Below are 20,889 nucleotides of genomic sequence, written 5' to 3'. Positions count from 1 at the left end.
CAAACCATCTAAATTTATAACATTGAGAACATATGCATTAGATTGCAAAGAATTAGCTTTCTGAGTGTTGAGTTTAACAGTATTCTAAGTTGGGTATGACGATGTTGTTGTTGTTTTATGTTCGTGGCACTAGAGATTGCATTCAGAGCATCGCATATTTTACCCAAGAGCTTTCTTTACCACTGAGCAATCCCCGCACCACCAATTTGGTTATACCTTTAAATTGGAATCGTCTGTGAAGCCTGAATTTTACTTCATAAAGTACGATCACCTTATTGTATACAGTATCCTTGCACACATAGAGTTTCAAACTGTTTTCGGTTTTGGTACTGGAGATCAGGTCTGGGTCTTTGCACATGCTGAGCATAAACAATACCACTGAGCTAACCCTTCAGCCCTGCAGATGCCGATATTATTGTAAAAGAACCAGGCCATTTTTTTTGAAGAGTTTAATTTGGTACAGTTGGAAATGTCAACTGGAAAAGTTAATTGTAATTATTTAGAGGTATAAATTTATAAATAACTCTTAAGATAGCATGGATTAAAATTTAATTCTCTTTAGATGTAATTTGAGACCATTTGTTCTCTGTTACAAGATGCTATCTTAATTCTGCAGTGTCTCACATAGCATTTTAAGTGATGAAAGAATGCAAGTTTCTTTTTGGGTTAATTTTTTGTTGAGACAGAATCTTAGCTTTGCCTGGCTTTAATCATTATGTTGTCAAGCGTGACCTTGAATTCCTGATTCCCCCTCTTTGCACCTCACAAGTGCTAGGATTGCAGGCATGTGCCACCACACCCAGTTTTTTGTGGGTACTTTTAATTATATGGATCAGATATTCTTATATTCTTGACATATTTTTATGTAGGAATTGATATCAAATATATTTCTCAAATAACAGTAGTAGTAGTTTGTTTATGCTATATGTAAATGATTATGAATGTTTCTGTTTCAAAACAATAAAATTGTTTATATGCAAACATTAAAGTGCTTTTGATTTTTGATAATTAGCATGCCTCTAAGCAGAAATTTAGGATTGGTGTCTTTGTTACTTTGTTAGTATTAGTGTGTCTGTTATTTTGTCTCCCTGTGGGTGTGAGAACCTGGGATACTTACTTGGTAATTGCTATTGTTGATTCATGTCTACAGTGATAGTGGACACAGTTTTTGGTGGAAGTTATTGTCTTTTGAAAGAGTGCTTAGTTAAGTAGTAGAATCTGTGTTAGACTCTAATAGAGAATGTATCGTTGCTATCATTACAATATATGCAACCAGTTAAACTCCTTGTCTTTTTTACTATCTACATTTATAATTTTTTGTTTGTTTGCTAGACATTTTTGGCTCCTATAAACCAAGTGTTCCCTGCAGAAGAGGACAGTAAAAAAGATGTGGAAGATAACTGTAAGTATGAATTTCAAAGTTACTTCTTCATCCATAGAAGTATCTGCTTCCAGAAAGTCAAGTTAGTGGTTATGTTACTAGTACAGGAGACTAGGTCAGAGCACACAGGCTTGATAAGAGCCCCTGGGAGCTTGGAAGGCCTAAGTTCATTCCTGATCCCATGTGCAGTCTGTGAGGGTCTCTTGAGTGTCTCCTATTGCCGTTTCAGTTGTGAGGAAAGGGTAATGACGCAGTGTGAGGTTTCAACTGAAGGCTCATCTTAGTTGTCTCTAAAGTTATTCCAAACTTTGTAGTGGGGGATGAATTCATACTAATTTGGAAGCTGACAGCAAGAGTCATTTAATATCACTCTTTGGGTATGGCAAACCACTATTAAACAAAACAAACAACATTGCTGAATAATTTAGAGATAAAACGTTTATCTAAGAGCATTATGTTAAAACATAGTATTGATTTGCTTTATAGAGACCTTAAAATACTTGGTGAAAACTTCTTTATTCATTGAACAGGGCATACTTATTTTCTATTTCAACAGTCAGAGATAATCACATTTTAGTTGTTTTGGATCTTCATCACTGTAACAAAATATCTGAATTAATTTGAAAGGACCAGGGAGGCCTGTTTGGTTTCTAGATTGGGAGGTTTCTGTCTCTGGTTATTTGACACCTCCATTTGTGCCTTTGGTGAGTAGTGCATTATGGCAGGAAGTCACTTACTTCACTGAAGCCAGGAAGCAAAGAGAGCTAAGAAAATTCCCTGTCCCCATCATTCCTTTAAGGCACACCCCAGTGCTAGCCTCACCTCTTAAAGTTCCCATCATCTTCCAACAGCTCCAACTGAAGCTCCAGGCCTTAACAGAGGTGTCTTCGGAGAACATTCTAGATCAAAACTGTAGCTGGGGCAAGTGTGGTGTAGGAGGATCATTTCTAGTTACCATGGATTTTCTTAGAAGTATCTGACTTAGTAGTCTCCAGAAAAGAGGACAAGAGAAAAATACAGCTTTATTCTTACTGTTTTTCACTGGCGTTTAAAATTGAGTAAGCCTGAAAGACCACATATATAGATACAGGTGTTGTGAATAGTGCTGGTGTTGGGGGCACTGTGGGCTGATGGGGAGACCATCATGGGTTCTGATTCTAACTTCAGCTTGCAAGCTGATGTGCCTACAGGCCACGTTGCTCCTCTTTTGGGAAGTTCATATGCAATGTAGAAGTAGTTATGTACATTGTGTGCTTAGAGGGGATGCATTTGGGCCAGTGACATGGCTCAGCTGGTAAAGGTGCCTTCAGTGCAAGCTCGGCATCCTGAATTCCATTTCCCTGGTCCATGTACAGGTGGATGCTGAGAACAGCTCCACAGAGTTGTCCTCGGACCCACTCAGTGCCATGCCATGCATGCCCCATCACTAAATGTACATGCACTAAAATAAATGTTCTTCGAGGTGTGATGGGGCTCACCTTTAATCATAGCTCTTGGGAAGTGGAAACAGGCAGATCTCTGTGAGTTCAAGGCCAGCCTGGTCTCAGGCCAGTCAGAGATGCATAGTGAGACCCTGTTTCAAAAAAAAATATTGTTGTTCTTTTGACTATAGTTAAATCTCTAAATACCTAGACATTAAAAGTAGGCAGTCCATATAAAGTATTGTAAATAGCCAACTAAGTAACTATAGGGCTGGCTATCAGAAGGGGGTGGGATGAAACTCGGTGTTTCTGGGACCCTTGTGAACACTTCTAGGGAGGTGGTTGAAACTTAACCTTTCCCACTTTGACACACAGCAGATTTTTTCCCCATGAAAATGGAATAGCCTGATCAGTGTGACTGAAGGTCCTTCTGCCTTTGACAGATATCGTGCCTGTTAGGAGTTTATTTGGCTGGATGAACAGATATCTTTGAGAAGGCAGGTGGGGAGTAAGGGCTGGGGTGAGGAGAATAGTTAGCAGCCATCCGCATGTCAGTATCGGGTTACATGGCTGGCTTTGACCCGGTCTGAATGCTGTGCTATCAGCGATTCTCCCTTAGAGGGAGCAGATGCTAGCGTGTAGGCAGGTGTTCAGAGGAAAGTGAGATGTGGGGAGAGGCTCAGCAGAATGCTGAATAGAGAAGCAGCAGCATGTAGATCGGGCTTGTAGGGAATGAGGGTGAAAGAAAAGCAGGAACGAAGGCGGAGCCCTTCCGATCCTTCCTCAGTTCAAAGGAAAGTTACAACTCAACTGTGAAGAGCCCCATCCTACTGCTCACTCTCCCGCTCTGCTTTCGGGGGCATCGGAAGGCAATGAGGCCCCTAGAAAGTGAGCTGACTTCATTGTCTAAGTGCAGAAACATGGCTGTTCTTTGCCAGGAAGGTCTTGCAAGAGGCTCTTGTAGGCACTGTTGACTTGTATACTGGGGATACAGGTACTGAACATGTGCTATGTCTTAAGTGAGGACCTGTAAAACAAGTGAAGTCTGCAGCGTCTCGCCCTCAAGTACCTGGCTTAGTAACTGAAACCAGAGGTATAAAATTATCATCCTAATCCTGACAGATTAGGAAAGAAGAGACTAGCTCTGGAGGTGGTGAGGCTGGAGAAGTATCATTTTGAGATAGGTCTGTATCTATCTCAAAGTATCATTTTGAGAAGTGACTTTAAAGGATATATATATATATATATATATATATATATATATATATATGATAGATAGATAGATAGATAGATAGATAGATAGATAGATAGATAGATAGAGAGGATGTTGTAGGCAGACACAATGTATGAATAGATTGTGGGTTTGATAAATAGCTATCTATGTACAAGTTAGGTATTAAAACAAGTTATAGAAAATCATAAAAATGACCATTTGAATGCATGTTTAATAACAACTTTCAGTCGAGTTTAAGGTGAATGTTTGTAGTTGAGCCCCAGCAGTGTTCTCTGAGATGGAGAGAGATTTAGTTAGTGCTCTAGTCTACTTAATGCACTCCACAGTCTGGACTAGGGAGAATAGAGATGAAAGCCATAGACAAATAGAAGACACTCTAACTACGAAAGAGGTAGGGTGACCTTCACAGCCATCCTGCACAGCAATGGGGCTGTAGACAAGGAGAGAGAGACAAGTCAGGCATTCAGGTTGTGTTAACAGTAGGATACTTACCATGAATCTGGCTGTGGGTTGTATCTTTCTTTATGTGATGCGGAGATTTAGAAACTGACTTCAAGTGGGAGGACAAGAAGAGATAGCTCTGATGTTGACTACTGTCTTCAGTTTGGATAACTGATAGAATTATGGTCGCAACAGCAAGCCAATGAGCATACGTTCTGCTCTGGCTTGTCGTGGAAATGAAGCATAGGAGATGGGAGTGCATAGGGACTAGGCAGGGAAGAACTTGGGATGGATCACTGCAATAGAACAGAAAACAAGGTGTTTGTTCTGATTTTGAACTTAACTCATAAATATGCTGGATGCGTGATATCTCTTGGGCCTGACTCTCCTTTTATCAGTCATCATGATATCCAAATGACCCTTATTATTCTATTATTCTTATTATTCTAAATCTGTATGGTTTCTCTTTTATCGGTAAGCTTCTAGCATTGAACTGGATTAGTAGCTCACTTTGTAGGGTCCTAAATGGATACAGTAGTTCTTTCCACTTGATTGATAGTTGACATTTAAACTTGACCTCAGCAGAATATATCACTGGTACTCACTGTATGTAACGCCCCTAGCTGGAATGTATCGTCTATAATTCTTACAGATGTAATGAACAAGATTTATTTTAGGCAAATGTTCTACCAATGCAACGTACCCCAGATGGATTTGTTTTGTACTAGCCCATGGGGTTTATGTGTACCTGTGTTCTAAAAAACACGATATTAAATCTACCATAACAAGTGAATTTTAAATGGGAATCAGAGTGATTATGTATAATGAGCTTTATTTTTAATCTTTATTTCAACTCTCTAAAATTTTCTCTTAGGTTCACTGATGTACTTAAATGAAGCCACACTCCTCCATAATGTCAAAGTTCGGTACAGTAAAGACAGAATCTATGTAAGTATTTGTCCAATGACTTTAGTTTTTGTGGGTAATTGTCTCACATGGAACATTTACTTTTTCCCTGCATGGTCTGAGTGTACATGAGAGTTCTAATGCATGCTCTCCAAACAGAGCTCCCATGAACCTGGTACACAGTGGGTACTTAATAAAATTTACAGAATAAGATAATGAATTCAGAGAACCAATTATTGGACTTACAAAGGTTCAATTTGAGTGGTTAAAACTATTTTAGAGTTTATTTTTGGTATATGTTTACACATCTGTTTAATTTCACTTTTCACACTGTGCAGAGAATTTAAGGCGACATATATGTACTGAGGTTAAAAAGAAAGCTAAATGAAGAAAATTAAGTAAGTTCAATAGAAGGCAATAGTTGAAGAAGTATCAGACAAGAATGCTGATCATGGAGCCTAAATAACTGTAGGATTTCATTATTCCTTACATTCTGGTTCTTAAATGTACAGACCATTAAACACAAAGATAGACAATGCTTTTGTTGTAAGTAGTTAGTCCAGATAATTCAGATGGATATTTAGCTACTGTGTTTTAATTATCATTATTCATTGGGCACAGATGAGATTTTATATTGTTCTGACCTGGTCGTAGATTCTTTTGTTGGCTGGAGATGGATTACCACACTCTGGTATCCTGTTATAAAGATGGGCTTCATTATTTTTGAACGAAGGATGCACATGGCTTCTTTGACACTTACAAGATCAAATGACAGTCTTAATCTTTTATATCACTATCAATTTGCCTAATTGTACTTACTTAATTCTGACTAAATTACATCTAGTCTTTGCCATCTGTCCAAGTAGTGACAGCTTGGAAATAGAACTAGCGTGGTCTTTTCCAAAGAATCTGCTTGTCTCCTGGCTGTGCATGCTAAGACTCCACTTCCTTCCATTTTATCCCATACGTTCAACTGACTAAAGAGTCAGTTTAGGTGTGAATATAGGTATTCTTGGGTAGAAGTGTTTTCAGAGGTGAAGTTTATTCTGTTTATAACTTGTGATTGAACAGACTCTAACGTTCACTGAGTGTTGTTTTAGATATTGAAGCAGCAAAATTTTAAAGCCTGTTGAAACGGTTTAACTTGTAAATCAGTGAAAATCAATTTAGATATAACTGGGGACTGCCTCTTCTGAGTAGAGCGTGAGGACCAGAGTTGTCAGGTAGCCTGAAGTCAGGAGTGGCATGTCCTCTTCTCCTAGCCAGTTAGGCCTTTTAGTTATAAAATCATGAGATGGTGGGCAACCCATAAATGAATCTGTTATTATTATAAAATCTAAATAAATGTATCAATTGTTATTTATATAGATGCATAATTATGGGAAGGAAGCAATTTAGAGTAATAATTTAACCTTTTTTGGTAGTTAGATTTGATTAAAACAATAGTTGAGCCTCATTTAACATTTTCATGTTACTGAAATCTCTGATCAAACTTTTTGTCCTCATTTTTAGGGATTTATTTCTTTTTATTTTATGTGTATGTGTGTTTTTCCTGATTGTATGTATGTGCAGCCTGTATGTGACTAGTGCCTGTGGAGGTCCGAAGAGGCTTCTGGGAGCCAAATCTGGCTCCTTTGTTTGAGCAGACAGTGCTGAGCCAGCTCTCCAGTCCCTTCTGTCCTCATCACCACTCTTCTCCAGGAAGCATCTTTGGGAACTTTGTGTGCATTTAGTAGTTTGAGAGCGCAGGATTTTTACAGCACTTCTCTTCCACAGTTGGAGAGAAAGGAGAGAAGTAGGGCCTTGTATGCCTTGGTTTTGCCAGTGTTACTAAGCTACAACTCTCTATCTCCCCAAGTAGAAGTTTTATAAATTCTATTAGTACATTATTATGGCCTTTAAATACCAAATTAAATTCCAATTTTAAAAGGAAGTTGAAGTTGCTCATGGAACAGTTACCCGCCAGTGGTTAGCGTGTGGTGTTCTGCAGAACTCCCATGACCAAGTGGTCACATCAGAGCTGTTTCACTCCCAGGCATTCATTGACAGGGAGGCTCAGACTGAGCTAGAAGATCGTTTAAATGCTTTGGTGTTGTGGTGAATAGTCTGAGGATACCTGTGGCCTGAGATGAGCTGTGGGACCCAGCTTGTGGACTCTAGGTAGATTCAGTATGTGGTGAAGCCATCACCCGGGAGAATGATGGGAAGGTATTTTTTTAATGAGTCATAGGGACATGGTAAAGTATAATCTTTTTTTTTAAGGTGTTGACTTTGAAATGACTGTTGAATGACAGAATAAGGACATTTATTTGGAATTAAGTATTTCTTTGGAACTTGAGAAATAGTGGACTCTGTAAAATCAGAAAATATTTAACTTAGGGCTAGAAATGTAGATTGCGAAGTCTTGTTTGTATGAGAATTGAAGGTTTCTGTCCATTGATTTCTCCTGTTTGCCTTGTTTAGTTTTGAAGGAAAGTAATACATGGACATTTCCTTTTTCTGCTTTTCCTACTTAGACATATGTCGCCAACATTCTGATTGCAGTGAATCCATACTTTGATATTCCTAAAATATATTCTTCAGATACAATAAAGTCCTATCAAGGAAAATCTCTTGGGACGATGCCACCTCATGTCTTTGCAATTGGTAAGTTATATTTTTAATTCTTGCCTTTTCTCATATCGTACAAATTTACTTGATTTTTAAGTTGTTTTGAGATTCATTGTAATGTTATTGTGCTATATCAGGATGTTTTTATGCAGCGGTTTACAGTTTGTTGGATATATGCACCCTTCCTCCACCCTCCCTCACACCCTGCTCTCGCCCCTTCTCTCCCCTCCTCCTTTTGTTATCCACTTTGTTCCCTAGAGAGCTTCACCTCTACTTTGATATAATATCTGCCTATGTGATCTTATGTATCTATGTAACATAAAAACTGCATAGGAGAAAACACAAGACTGCCTCAGTTTTGCTTACTTTGATGATCTCCAGTTAAATCTGTTTTCCTGCAAATGATGTAATTTTGTTTTTCTTTATGGCTGGAAAATGTTCCATAGCACAGTTTCCTTATCTATTCTATGCTGTAGGACACCTAGGTTAGTAAAAGAACTTAGGTGTTGTGAATTGTGCTGTGGTAAACACCAAGTAACTCTGTGATCTCTTGACTTGGAGTCTCTTGGGTAAACACCCAGGATTGGTAAATCTACTGTTGTTTTTATTTTTAAAAAAACTGTATGTATGTATGTGTGTGTGTGTATGTGTACACGCACACGTGTGCACATGCAAGGTTGCATGTGTGGAGGTCAGAGGATAACTTGGAGTGGGTGGTGTGGAGGTCAATTTGTTTCTCTTCTACTTTTACATGTGTTCTAGGGATCAAACTCAGGTTGCTGGGCTTGCATGGCAAGTACTTTACTGAGCTATGGTAATAGCTTTACTTGTTTATTTTTTATTTTTTTGAGGAACTGTTTTACTGATTTCCATAGAGGCTGTACTAGTTGACATTCCCACCAGCAGCGTTTAAGTGTTTCCTTTTTGTTTGCATATATTAAGTGTACTTAATTTTTTTCATTATGACGTTTTCATATATGTGTGCATAATGTATTTTGATGATACTCACCCATTACCACTCCCACTAATCTTCTTCCTGTTCCAATCTCACCCTTTTTTGTATGTGACCCAATGGATTTAATTAGTTTTGCTTATAGGAGCGTGGGCACCTTATCATGGCTGTATTACTAGAAAAAATGTCTCTGCCTCCGCAGCAACCATTGACTGTGTGTAAATCCTTAGGAAGAGGTGGAGCTCTGTGAGCTCTTCCCCTTCCATGAGAGGGTGTTTTTAAGAGCTCCGTGTTGTGCAGTTAATCATAACTGGTATGGGTTCAGGATTGGGACAGCCATGTCCTTCATGCCCGGCAGTCAGCATTCCACTTTTCTCCCCATCTTTTTTCCTGGCCCTTACGTTCTTTCTGCCCCCTTCCTTCAGATCTTTGTATAGTCTATCTATTATTTAGATATCTATCTGGAAAAGATCTCATCCTGCTGTGTAGGCTGTCTCTTCACCTAATCAGTGTTTCCTTTGACATGTAGAAGAAGCTCATTGAGCTCATGAGATCATATTTGCCAGTCGTTGGCATTACTTCCCGAGTGACTGGAAGTGACTGGAGACCGCTTCGGGACCCCTCAGAAAGCCTCTGCCTATGCCATATCTTGTGTTTGGTTGGCCTTTTCCTCTAACAGCTTCAGACTTTCAGGTCTCACACTAAGAGTTTTCATATATTTAGACCTGATTTTTGAATGGGGTGAGAAATAAGGATTGGGCTTCATTCTTCTACATGTGAATGAGAGACTGTCTTTTTCTCCAGGGTATATTTTTGGCACCTTTATAAAAAAAAATTAGGTGGTTTGTATCTGGGTTCTGCATTCTATTCTCTTGATCTATGTGCCTGTACTATGCTGTCTTTTGTTATTATTATTATTATTAGTCTGTAATACAACTTGAAATCAAATATGATGGTCTCAACTATTGTTCTTGCCTAAGATATGCTTTATTTATCTGGGATGTTTTGTATTCCTATATGAATTTTAAGGTTTCTTTTCTACTTATGTGAAGAATGTCATTTTATAAATATTGCTTTAAATCTGTTGATTGATTTTGGTAGTATAGCCATATTCATAATATGATTGTTACCATCTGTGAGCATGGGAGGTCTTTCCACTCTTCTCGTATCCTTTTTTAATGTCTTCTTCTCAGGTTTGAAAGTTTTCACTGCCTTAGTTAGGTTTGTCCTGTTTGTCCTAGGCATTTTATTTTACTCTTCAAGGCAACTACACAGGGAATTATTTCCTTGATTTTTTTCTCAACATCCTTGTTATTGGTGTATGAAAAGGTTACTGAGTTTTGTATGTTTATTTTATGTCCTGTCACATTTCTGAAAGTGCCCCAGGGGTTTTCTGCGGCATGCTCTAGGGTTTCCTATACTGTCATATCATTTGTTAATGCTGACTAATGTTTCTATTTGTGTTTCTTTTGTTTCTTTCTCTTGTGTTATTTCTATAACCAAGACTCGAAGCACTATATTGATAAGAGTGGAGAAAGTGGAAACTCTTGTCTTAGTCTTGATTGTAGCAGAAATGCTTGCAGGCTTACAGGTAGAATGAAAAGAGAGAGGGGAATACAGCTATCAAATAACCTAAAAGAGTTCCAGCCTAAAGTGGCAGAGATGTGGAGACCCACACATTAGGCTAGCACATGGTATGTGGGAAAGACAATTGGAAGGAAAACAAAAAAGGGAAAGGGATGGTTAAAGGAAAACAAAAGAAGAGAAGGGGAAGAGAGAGGGAGATGGAAAGAGATGGGAAAGATAAGAGAGCAGAGCAGTCTGGGTAGAGTGGCTGCTAAACAGAGAAGGACAGATACACAGGGGAGAGAACTGGGTGGGGATAAAGTCTGAGTGTACTCTCCTTAGCGTTGGTGGCAGTGTTTCTTCCCAGGCTCTCAGGTTCCTGGCACACCCCTGTGTAGTCCTTCATGGGTCAGGTCACAGATACTGGTCACATGCCTGGCCAGTCCTTCAGGTGCCAGGTTGCAAATGCTGTTCTCCTAGTTAGTTTATTATTTAATAAAAGATACCATGCATTGAATACATATTTTGCAAGACCTGTATGCCTTTTGGGTGTTAGTGTTGTTTGAGCATGTATCCTACTCAGGGAGGATCTAATATTTTTGCAGGCAACTCATGGGCCAGCCATGCATTATTTATCAAATGCCTGTGGCCTCTGAGGCGTGTCTGTCCCATTGAAAGTAGGCATAATAGAAGACAACTTAATAGTACTTTTTTTTTGAGAGGAAGAAAGAGAGAGAGAGAGAGAGAGAGAGAGAGAGAGAGAGAGAGAGAGAGAGAGAGAGAGAGAGAGACCAGGCTAGCTTTGGAATCCTGATCTTTCTGCCTCTTCCTTCTGAGTTCTGGGATTGCTGGTGTGTCATCAGGCCTGGTTCTAATGGTATGTTTCAATCCTTATGATCAAGTGCATCTCCAAGGTGGTCTCCTTTACAGCTCTGAGACAAGGCCTCCTTCTGTCTTAGCTTGGGCATCGCTTGTAAATATGTTACCTGAGCCAGACTGGAACTAGGGATTTTTGTTCGTTTGTTGTTTTGTTTTTGTTATTGTTCTTTTTTGAGACAAATGTTTTTCTGTGTAACAGCCTTAGCTGTCCTGGAACTCACTCTGTAGACCAGGCTTGCCTTGAACTCAGAGATCCACCTACTTCTGCCTCCTGAGTGCTGGGAAAGGTGTGTGCTATCATGGCAGGCAAGACTCGAAGAGCTGTTATAGCAGGCTTCTTCTTTGCATTATCTTGCTCCATAGCTTTTTATATAAAATTGCAGAATTTCAAATGACTGAGGAGCCTAAGTGGGAAAACAATAGTGTCTGTCTTGACTTTCTCAGCCTCTCATCCTGAAGACCCTGGTTTGGAGGTGCAGAGGGGTGGAGTGGATGATCAGAAATTAGAGCTTACGTTCTACCTGTATCCTGACAAATTCAGGATATGTTGGCGAAGCCTTTGTAGTCAGATATAACCAGTGTTAGGGTTCACGTGAAGTTCCACAAAAGACCACCAGACATGTATGCAATCAACAGGAGCATTTATTTATTTTCACAGGAATGCAAGAGGTCAAACAGCAAATAAGCAAATGGCGACCCCTAGAGAAGCTCGCAGGCTCCTTTTAAGCAAGCTTAGGGGAATTCCTCAGAGTATGTCTCTAGTTACCCAAGGGCCTCGTACTGGGTCCTCCTTCCCAAATGTCCTTCTGCCTGCCAGCAGCATTTCTCTGCAGGCAGATGCTTCAATCACAGTGGACTGGTGGGAATACCCACGCAACACTGTTTGTAGATTATTCTTAGAGTAAAATCCATTTGTAAAGCTATTTTTGTTTGTATGGGTAGCACAAGTTGTCTTCTTGAGCCAACTTGCTTTGGAACTATTTTTTTTTTTAATGTTCACTGTGTAAAAATCAGTTCATGGTGACATTTTCAAAGGAAATTATACCATGTATTTTTCTCATGGTCTCCTCTTCTTTATCCCTTGTTGTCCCTCTCTCCTTTCTTGCTGATCTCTCCTCTTTCCAAGTTAGTCTCCCTTTTGCTTTCAAGTCACATGAGGGAAAATGTGATATTTATCCTTCAGAGAGTAACTAATTTTGCTCAATGTGAAGATCTCTGGGGGAACTAATTTTTGACTTCATTTTCTGTTTAGTCACATCGACAGAATTCATTGTGCTTAGTTTGTGTAATCTAAACATTTAAGCCATTACAGCTTCATTTCTTGTAGTGTAAGGAAGATAGTTAAAGAGTCTATATAAATAATACTAAGTTAGGGAGACTTAAAGCAATTTAATTTTGCCTATCTTAGAAATGTTAACACATTCTGTACAATTTTTAAATTTAATACTACAGAGAGCAAAATTGCATAGGTTTAGTTTTTAAATATTTTTATTAGTTCTGAGATTTTGTACTTTGTGTTTTGTTCAGATTCACCACCCTCACTCCTCTCCTCCCACCCAGATCAGTTCCCCAATTCCATCTCCACCCTACTTGTGTCTTCATTTTTTTAATTTGTAAAGCTACACTGAGCGCCGTTAGTGCTGGCCCTCCACTCTTAGGCCTGTGGCCACCTTCTGGAGCATGTTAGACCTACAAGGGCCATACCTTTCAAGAAGTCAGCTCTCCCTCTTCTGGCAGCCATGAATTACCAGCAGCTCCTCAGCTAGTGATGGAACTTCGTGCCCACCTCTCCCCCTCCACACTGGGATTCTGTCTGGGCCGAGCTTGCACAGGTCTTGTGTGTGCTCCACAATTTCTGTGGGTTCATATGTGCAACTCTCCTCTTGTATCCAACGCTGTTATGACCTTATAGTCATCTGCTGCTGCCTTTGCTATTGCACCCTTTCTGCCCCCTCTTCTGCAGTGATGCCTGAGCCTTGGGAGGATGGGGTTGTGATATAGTTACTCTACTTAGGGCTGAGACTTCCACAATTAATTACTCTCTGAACCTTGACCAATTGTGGCAATCTGTGTTAATCACCATCGAATGCCAAAAGAAACTTCTTGAGCTGTGGAGATAGACCAGTGGTTAAGAGCCTTGCTGACCCTTGTTTGGCTCCAAGCACCCACATGGTAGCTCACAAACACCTGTAAACTATTGTTCTAGAGGGATCTGATGCCCTCTTCTGGTAGGCACATACATATGTGGCACACTTAACATATATTCAGTCAAAGCATCAATACACATAAAATAAAAATATATAGGTTTTTTTAAAAAAAGAACCTTTTCTGATGAAGCTTGAGAGCTGCAGTAATCTGTGGATATAATGAGAAGTAGTTAGGGGTTGGTATATTATATCTTTTTAAAAAATATTATCTCTTATTAGCAGAGTAACAGGAGTAGATTACTCGCTAGGTCCTATGATCTGTATAGTCACAGGTTCTTGGTCCTGATAATTGTGCCAGCTATGGGTTTCATCTGGTGCTGAGAGCCTTTAGTCCAAGCAGAAAATGGTTTGTTACTTTTATGACTTCCATGCCACTGCTGCACCAGTGGGCCTGTCTTGCCAGGCACATTGTCGTTGATGTTTGCAGGGTTCACATCTGGATAAGCTTGGATTCCTTTTCTCCTCTGGTAGCATGCATAGCACCTCCCAGAACTAAGAATGTTAGCCAATAGGGATGAAGCTTTCATCCAAGGCAGTACCAGCTCGATTTCTTCATATTTTCTGACTCAGGTATGTGATAAGGGTCTTACTGTCAAGTTCTGGAGTAATAAGAATTTTCAGGCAATATTTGGAGTCTTTGGGACTTCAATGGCCAACAATGAGGTAACATATTCTGACATCGGGCTTTTAATTTGTTAGCCTATACTATCTCATAGGGCATTGTTGCCCCATTAGAGGGTAACTCCATTTAAGCTCTTCTTATATGTGTATGTTTATATTCTAGGAAGCTTCTGCAGTAGTAGATTTTCATGACTGCTTTTAGAAGGTCTTTAGTGTGTTATCTCTCCCCATATTCTCTCCTTTACCCTGCCCTCCCACTCCCTACCCTCTCCCCTATTCCGCTTTTATGCTCCCTCCCATTCCTTACCCCAATTAACCATCCTTGTTACATCGTTCCCCTTTATGTTACTGCATCATATTTTCCCTCCCCTGAAAGCCCCACTTCCTGATGATTCCCTACTAATTTTTTGACTGCTGTGGTTATTGCAAATGAGACACACACACACACACATTTGGAGATTCAGGGTTAACACCCACAAATGAGAGAAACAGTGTGATGTTCTCTCTGGGTCTGGGTTTCCTCACTCAGCTGTGAATGGAAATGCATTTATAAAATTTTCAGGTCAGTGGATGGAGCTGAAAATATCATTCCCTAGATTTATTTTTCAGTTGTTTTTCTCTCTCACAATGGGTACAGTTGCCAAATTTCTAATTGGAAGCTCATTCCTTCTTGCTTTTCACTGGAGACCTCATTATCTATGTGCACTGAGCATTTCCTGTCTCTCTGCAGCTCTACTCTGGTATTTGAGCTGAGCCAAAACTCAGTGTGGAGACAATCTAGCACAATCTTGAGATGTTTGGATTTTTTATTACTTAGCTGTTAGGAACCTTACAAGTAAATACAGAAACCTTTTGGATGACTTTATCTTTGAACACACATTCATGACTTCTTTAGGAGTAAAGGCCCCTAGAGTAAACTCTTGCCAATAACTTAGCTTGCTATATTACTGTGTTGCTTTGCCTGCAGCTGATAAGGCTTTTCGAGACATGAAGGTGCTCAAGATGAGCCAGTCTATCATTGTGTCTGGGGAATCGGGAGCTGGCAAAACAGAAAATACAAAGTTTGTTCTAAGGTGAGTATTTAGCTAATCTGCAGTGTTTTGAGCAGTCTGACATTATTTTCATAGTAAAAAATGTGTAACACTGAGTTTGCCAAGTACCCGTTTTGAAGTTCAGCAGCATGAAGGACATTCATGCATCACATCCGTGTCATTGTGTTGTTTATGTTCCTCATCTCACAAAATGGGAGCTGCACTCATTAAATAGTACATAAATAAAATAGTACTCCCCAGATGCTGTACTCAATAAATAGTGCATAAATAAAATAGCACTCCCCAGATGCTGTAATTTTTATAAAAAGTACATAAATAAAATAGTACTCCACCAGAACCATTGTTCTCTTTCGGGTTTCTATGCATTTCTCTAAGTACTTGGTTTAAGTGGCATCATATAGTATTAATCTTTCAGTGACTTCCTTATTTCATTTAGTTCAATATGTGATTCACTCATGTTTGAGCTGGTTATAGTGACATGTGCCTGCCTGTATGTCTACACACATACACACAGATGCACACACTCAGCTTCTTGAGAGATTGAGGCAGGAAGATCACTTTCCTTTCAAGGGAATGGGAGCTAAGAAAACTTAGTAAGATCCTGACTCTTAAAAAAATATATAATAATCCATGTTATAATATGTGTTCTATGTTATAGTATGCATTAGAATTTCCTTCATGAATTTTAGGACTGAATAAATTTCATTGCAGGGAACTATTGTATTTGCTGCATTTGTACATGTGTTGATAGGCAGTTGGGTTGTTTCTGTCTATTGGCTATTGTGAATAGTGCAGTTTTGAGAGAGAGAGAGTCAGTAGGGGGTAATGACAGGGTATTTAAGCAGATTGACTTTTAATACCATTGCATTCCTTATGGAATAGTTTGGAAGAAATAAACATCTTATATGGAAGGCAATCTCTATGTTGTAGGAAGCTGGCTGTGGTGTGTTATGTTTTGGAGGATTCTCTAAGAAGTTAGTGCTAGCTAAGCAATGAGAAACCTAGGAGTATTCCTTCAGAATCCAAGTGGACATTCTATTCTCAATGTTGATGCTATGAAACATCTTTGAAACAACTTTTTGTTTAGACTTTCTCTTATACCTTCTCTCATCAGATCCCCCTTTCTGCCATCATATTAAACTCTCAACATTTGGTGTACACTCATAACATTTTAAGAGAGGAGGGAACATTACCTCAGGACTATAGTTTCATTCTTTCAATTTAAATACTGTAAATCATCTCATTGCTGTGACAAAAAATCAGATGAGAAGGAGTTAAGAGAAGAAAGGTTCATGTTGGTTCTTGGTTCAAGGGTTCAAATACACCATGGTGGAGAAGGCATGCTGGCAGAAGCTGGTCACATTGCATCCACAGTCGGGGAGCAGGGAGGGATGAGTGAGTGCTATGCCTAGCCTTTTGGATCTTCTCTGTGTGGTCCAGGATCCCAGCACATGGAATGCTGTCACTCACGTCTAGGGTGGGTCTTCCCACTTCAGTTATCTAACCAATCCATCCCTCACAGACATGGCCGTGGACCTGCCTTCTAGATGACTCCAGGTCCTATGGAGTTGGTGATCAATGTATATCACCACACACACTCAAGAAAGTTAAATTTAGTGGTGAAGATACTGCTAGAACCAGCACATCCTGAATTGTTTTTATCAATGTTATTTCTAATCTATTACAGTTCTTAGTTTTTTTCATGGCGGATATGAAAGTTTCTATTTGTTATGTAAATGTATATAGTTATTAAGTTAAATAGTTAATTAAGATACTTATGTAAACCTAGTTGAAAATTTGTTAAAAATCAGAATATTTCCAAAAAGCTTAAAAATATAATTCCATGACCTGCATATGCCCACACAAGACACATACAGAAACATATATAAAAATGTAATAAAAATTAAAAATAACTAAGCAGTTACAATGATGACCCATGTTTCGGTTTGGTATGTATTAAATAGTAAATTTATAAATATATTGTACTCAGTTATTATTCAAGTTTTTTTTAATCTTGTATTTTAAATAGATACCTGACAGAATCTTATGGCACTGGTCAAGATATTGATGATAGAATTGTTGAAGGTATTGTTGATTTTTATTTTTTAATTAGGTATATCTGAAGTTAACTTAGAAGAATCTTCTTATCTGTGGTCTACAGTGCTTTTCTTCTAGAGGTGGAAAAACCTTTCCATCTTCTATAAATCTTTGCCCAGCTATGATTAACTATCAGTATGTCTTCATACTGATCTGGTAACTAACCTATTGTCTTTCTCTCTGCCAGAGGCTTTGTCTCCTAGATGACCCTAGATCCTGTCCACTTGTCAATCAAAAGTAAAACCAGGACAGTGGGCGAACATTTAACACTTGTGGAATTTGACATTACTTGATAGTTCTTCCATATTAATATTTCTAAAAGCATTTATTCATCATTTCCTCCCATTTTTTTCCCTGTGGACATGTAATATGTATGTCGCTCCATAGTTTTTCCTCATGCCTTTCTTGTGATGTTTTTGATGAAACATTTTCTTTTCTTTTTGGATAGCTAACCCACTATTGGAAGCTTTTGGAAACGCAAAGACTGTTCGTAACAATAACAGCAGTCGATTTGGGAAATTCGTGGAAATTCATTTCAATGAAAAGGTAAATGAAAGCTGCATGTGGGATACATTTGGGAAATGTTTCTGGCAAGTGTAAGGGTCTATTTAAATTGAAATTAGTACAGTCCTTTCTGACATTATTATTATTGTAATTATTAGTGTGTGTGTATTTAGAATGCCTTCAGAATGTCTATCAGTTTAAAATCAAAATATTGGATTTGGCTGCATTATCAATCATAGCTTTGTAGTTAATTTTTTCATATTTGATCCTTTTGTTGTTTTGATAATGGGATAATGTATATGTTCATGGGTGCAACATGATATAGTGATGCGTGTATTTGTGGGTCTGTGTGGTCTATAACAATGACGTCAGGGCAGTTAGTGTCTTCTCAGCATGAGGTGAAGGTGATGTAATATGAGAGCCTTTGGCACCCATCTGTGGGCCCACCACAAAGTCAGTTCTGATGCTGCAGAGGCTCCAAACCTAAAGGATCAGGATGGAGACTGGAGAACAGTGTTTAAAATGAAGGATGAACTGTAGAAATACTCATTATATATTTCTTTGCAATATTTGCTAAATATTTTAACTTCTTTGATAAGCAAATATTTAGTAGAAAAGATAAAATGAACATTATGTTTTTTTTCAATCCCATAAATGCAAGAATCTATTTTCTCTTTTGTCTTTTAGAGCTCAGTTGTTGGAGGATTTGTTTCTCACTATCTCCTAGAGAAGTCTAGGATCTGTGTTCAAGGCAAAGAGGAGCGTAATTACCATATATTCTACAGGTTGTGTGCTGGGGCTTCAGAAGACATTAGGGAGAAGCTGCACTTGAGTTCCCCAGATAATTTTCGGGTAAGTTGAAGGAAAATAAATTTCACTTGAAGTTTGTAAATTGTTTACCCTCTCAGTGCTAAAACTCACTGTATTTTGATATCTAGTTGTATTCGTACCTAACTTATAGTAAATGAAATACAGTGGGCTTCTGAATCTGCAGATTTTACATTTTAGGCTTAACTAATCATGAATTGACAACACTTGGGATGATAAAGAATACATCTGTACTGAGCTTGTGTTAGTTCCCTATTATTTTTACTAAACAACAAGGGATAATATTCCTTCACAGAGCATTTATATTGTAGTAAGGATTATAAACAGTTTTCATGTAATTTGAAGTTTTTGATAGGCTGTGTATATGTAGATCGTGTACAAGTGTGATGCTGTTTTAAGGGGTTTGCAAACTTTGGACCTAGTATCCAGAAGGGGCCAAGGCATCGATTCCCTGCACCTCCCATGGATACCTGAAATGTAACTAGATGATGTGTTAGAACTATAGTCTTGCCAATGAGATCTCTATTGAGATTTGGAAGTCTATTTGAGTTCAGTATCTCTGATATGAAATCCCCAAATCTCAAGCACTGGTCTTTGTAGTCTTAGATTTGTGATGCTCAGTTGGAAAATGAAAGTTTATGCAAATACTTTGAAGTGTAAGTAACTCTGAAATCTCAATCACTTTTCACAATACTTGAGATAAGTGATTCTCAACATGTATATCAGTATATGTAATTCAGTAAGTAAAAGGACAGATGTTTAAAACCTTATTAATTTAAACCCAATTACAAATTTCTAAGGTTCTGTAATTCTAGCCTTAAAATTATCTCTAAAGTAGCTGTAAAATCTGTGATCACTGAACCAATGTTATAATGAAAGCATCATTATACCCCATAGTACAATTCAGCAATAAATACTTACTGCTGATTATTGGGAGCTAGACATCGTGCCAGGATTAAAAGATAAACAAGGCATTGTCTTGTTCCTGGGCAACTTAGAATGTGGTGGAAATGCACACACTGTCTGACTGTTATGATGGATGGGAAGAAACTATAAGTGCCTGCCCCACCCCAATGCTGTGATAATTAAGGGTTTGAAAATCCTGGTGGAAAAAATGATGCTTGATAGTGTTGTCGGGGAGAGGGCTTGAGAGGCTGCACCACGGTTAGGAGCACTGACTGCTGTTGCAGAGGACCTGGGTTCAGCTCCCAGCATCCACATGATGGCTCACAGCCATCTGTAATGCCAGTCTGAGGGGATTTGACACCCTTCCTCTTCTGACCTCTGATTCTCAACTTAATTGGAATTTGAAGTTAATTGCTTATCATCTCTTCATGAAAACAGACAAGGCATTTTTTGACTTTTTTAAAATATTTATTTATTTATTATGTATGCAATATTCTATCTGTGTGTATCCCTGCAGGCCAGAAGAGGGCACCAGACCTCATTACAGATGGTTCTGAGCCACCATGTGTTTGCTGGGAATTGAACTCAGGACCTTTGGAAGACCAGGCAGTGCTCTTAACCACTGAGACATCTCTCCAGCCCCCTTTTTTTGACTTTTTAAGAAAAAAAGAAATACAAGTTTCTAGAAATCCCATGAATTATGATATATGTCTAGATTTTGCCAACTCTTAGCTGGCCAGAAAGTCAAGTGACGATTATGGCTTTAATGCAGTATTTCCTTTTGCGTGGAGACTTTGGAGCTTACCATTTCAGGCTCAGAAGTTGCAGCCTTTCCCTGCACAGGGAGGGCATCCTGCAAGGGCAGCTACCAAAAGCAACCACAGGCTTTCCTGCCTTTGTAGTATGGACCACCAGGATGGATTTCATCTCCTCTAGGGCAGTCCCAGTGATGGCAGGTGTCATGTTACAAACAACCATACCTTTATCCCATTCCCCAAATATATATTCACTATAAATTATATGAAGGTGTTTTGATAATTTCATCAGGTTTTTTAAAAAAATAGTCTGTCCTTATAATTTACTGATCAAATTATAAACACAAAGGCGTAGCCTGAATGGTTTCAAAATGGTCAAACTTCATTTTGTCATTACTTCATCCAAACGGATTCATAATTTAGAGATTTACTGGCTTAACATATTTGTATGAAATATGCGTGTATCCTGCAAAATAAAGTTAAAAATGCTCAACATTATTATAAATTTAAAAATACTTTTATGTGCTTT

At 38.6% G+C, this 20,889-nt stretch overlaps 1 protein-coding gene across 7 annotated transcripts in view; it reads left to right on the top strand.

Annotated features, from left to right (window-relative positions):
• Myo6 (myosin VI) overlaps positions 1-20,889 on the top strand; it is a 133,629-nt gene that overhangs the window by 55,539 nt on the left and 57,201 nt on the right. For all 7 annotated transcript variants that reach the window (XR_012909986.1, XM_075965125.1, XM_075965124.1 and 4 more), the window contains exons 3-9: positions 1,333-1,402; positions 5,352-5,425; positions 7,900-8,029; positions 15,186-15,291; positions 17,300-17,355; positions 17,816-17,913; positions 18,559-18,723. Coding sequence is in view for 6 of the 7 variants with exons in the window: in XM_075965125.1 (XP_075821240.1) it covers positions 1,333-1,402; positions 5,352-5,425; positions 7,900-8,029; positions 15,186-15,291; positions 17,300-17,355; positions 17,816-17,913; positions 18,559-18,723 (699 nt within the window). In the remaining variant the exon portion in view is untranslated. The remainder of the gene's footprint in view (positions 1-1,332; positions 1,403-5,351; positions 5,426-7,899; positions 8,030-15,185; positions 15,292-17,299; positions 17,356-17,815; positions 17,914-18,558; positions 18,724-20,889) is intronic.

The sequence above is a fragment of the Microtus pennsylvanicus genome, chromosome 3, assembly GCF_037038515.1.
Source record: "Microtus pennsylvanicus isolate mMicPen1 chromosome 3, mMicPen1.hap1, whole genome shotgun sequence".
Classification (NCBI taxonomy): Eukaryota; Metazoa; Chordata; class Mammalia; order Rodentia; family Cricetidae; genus Microtus; species Microtus pennsylvanicus.
This window is presented reverse-complemented; position numbering and strand designations above follow the sequence as displayed.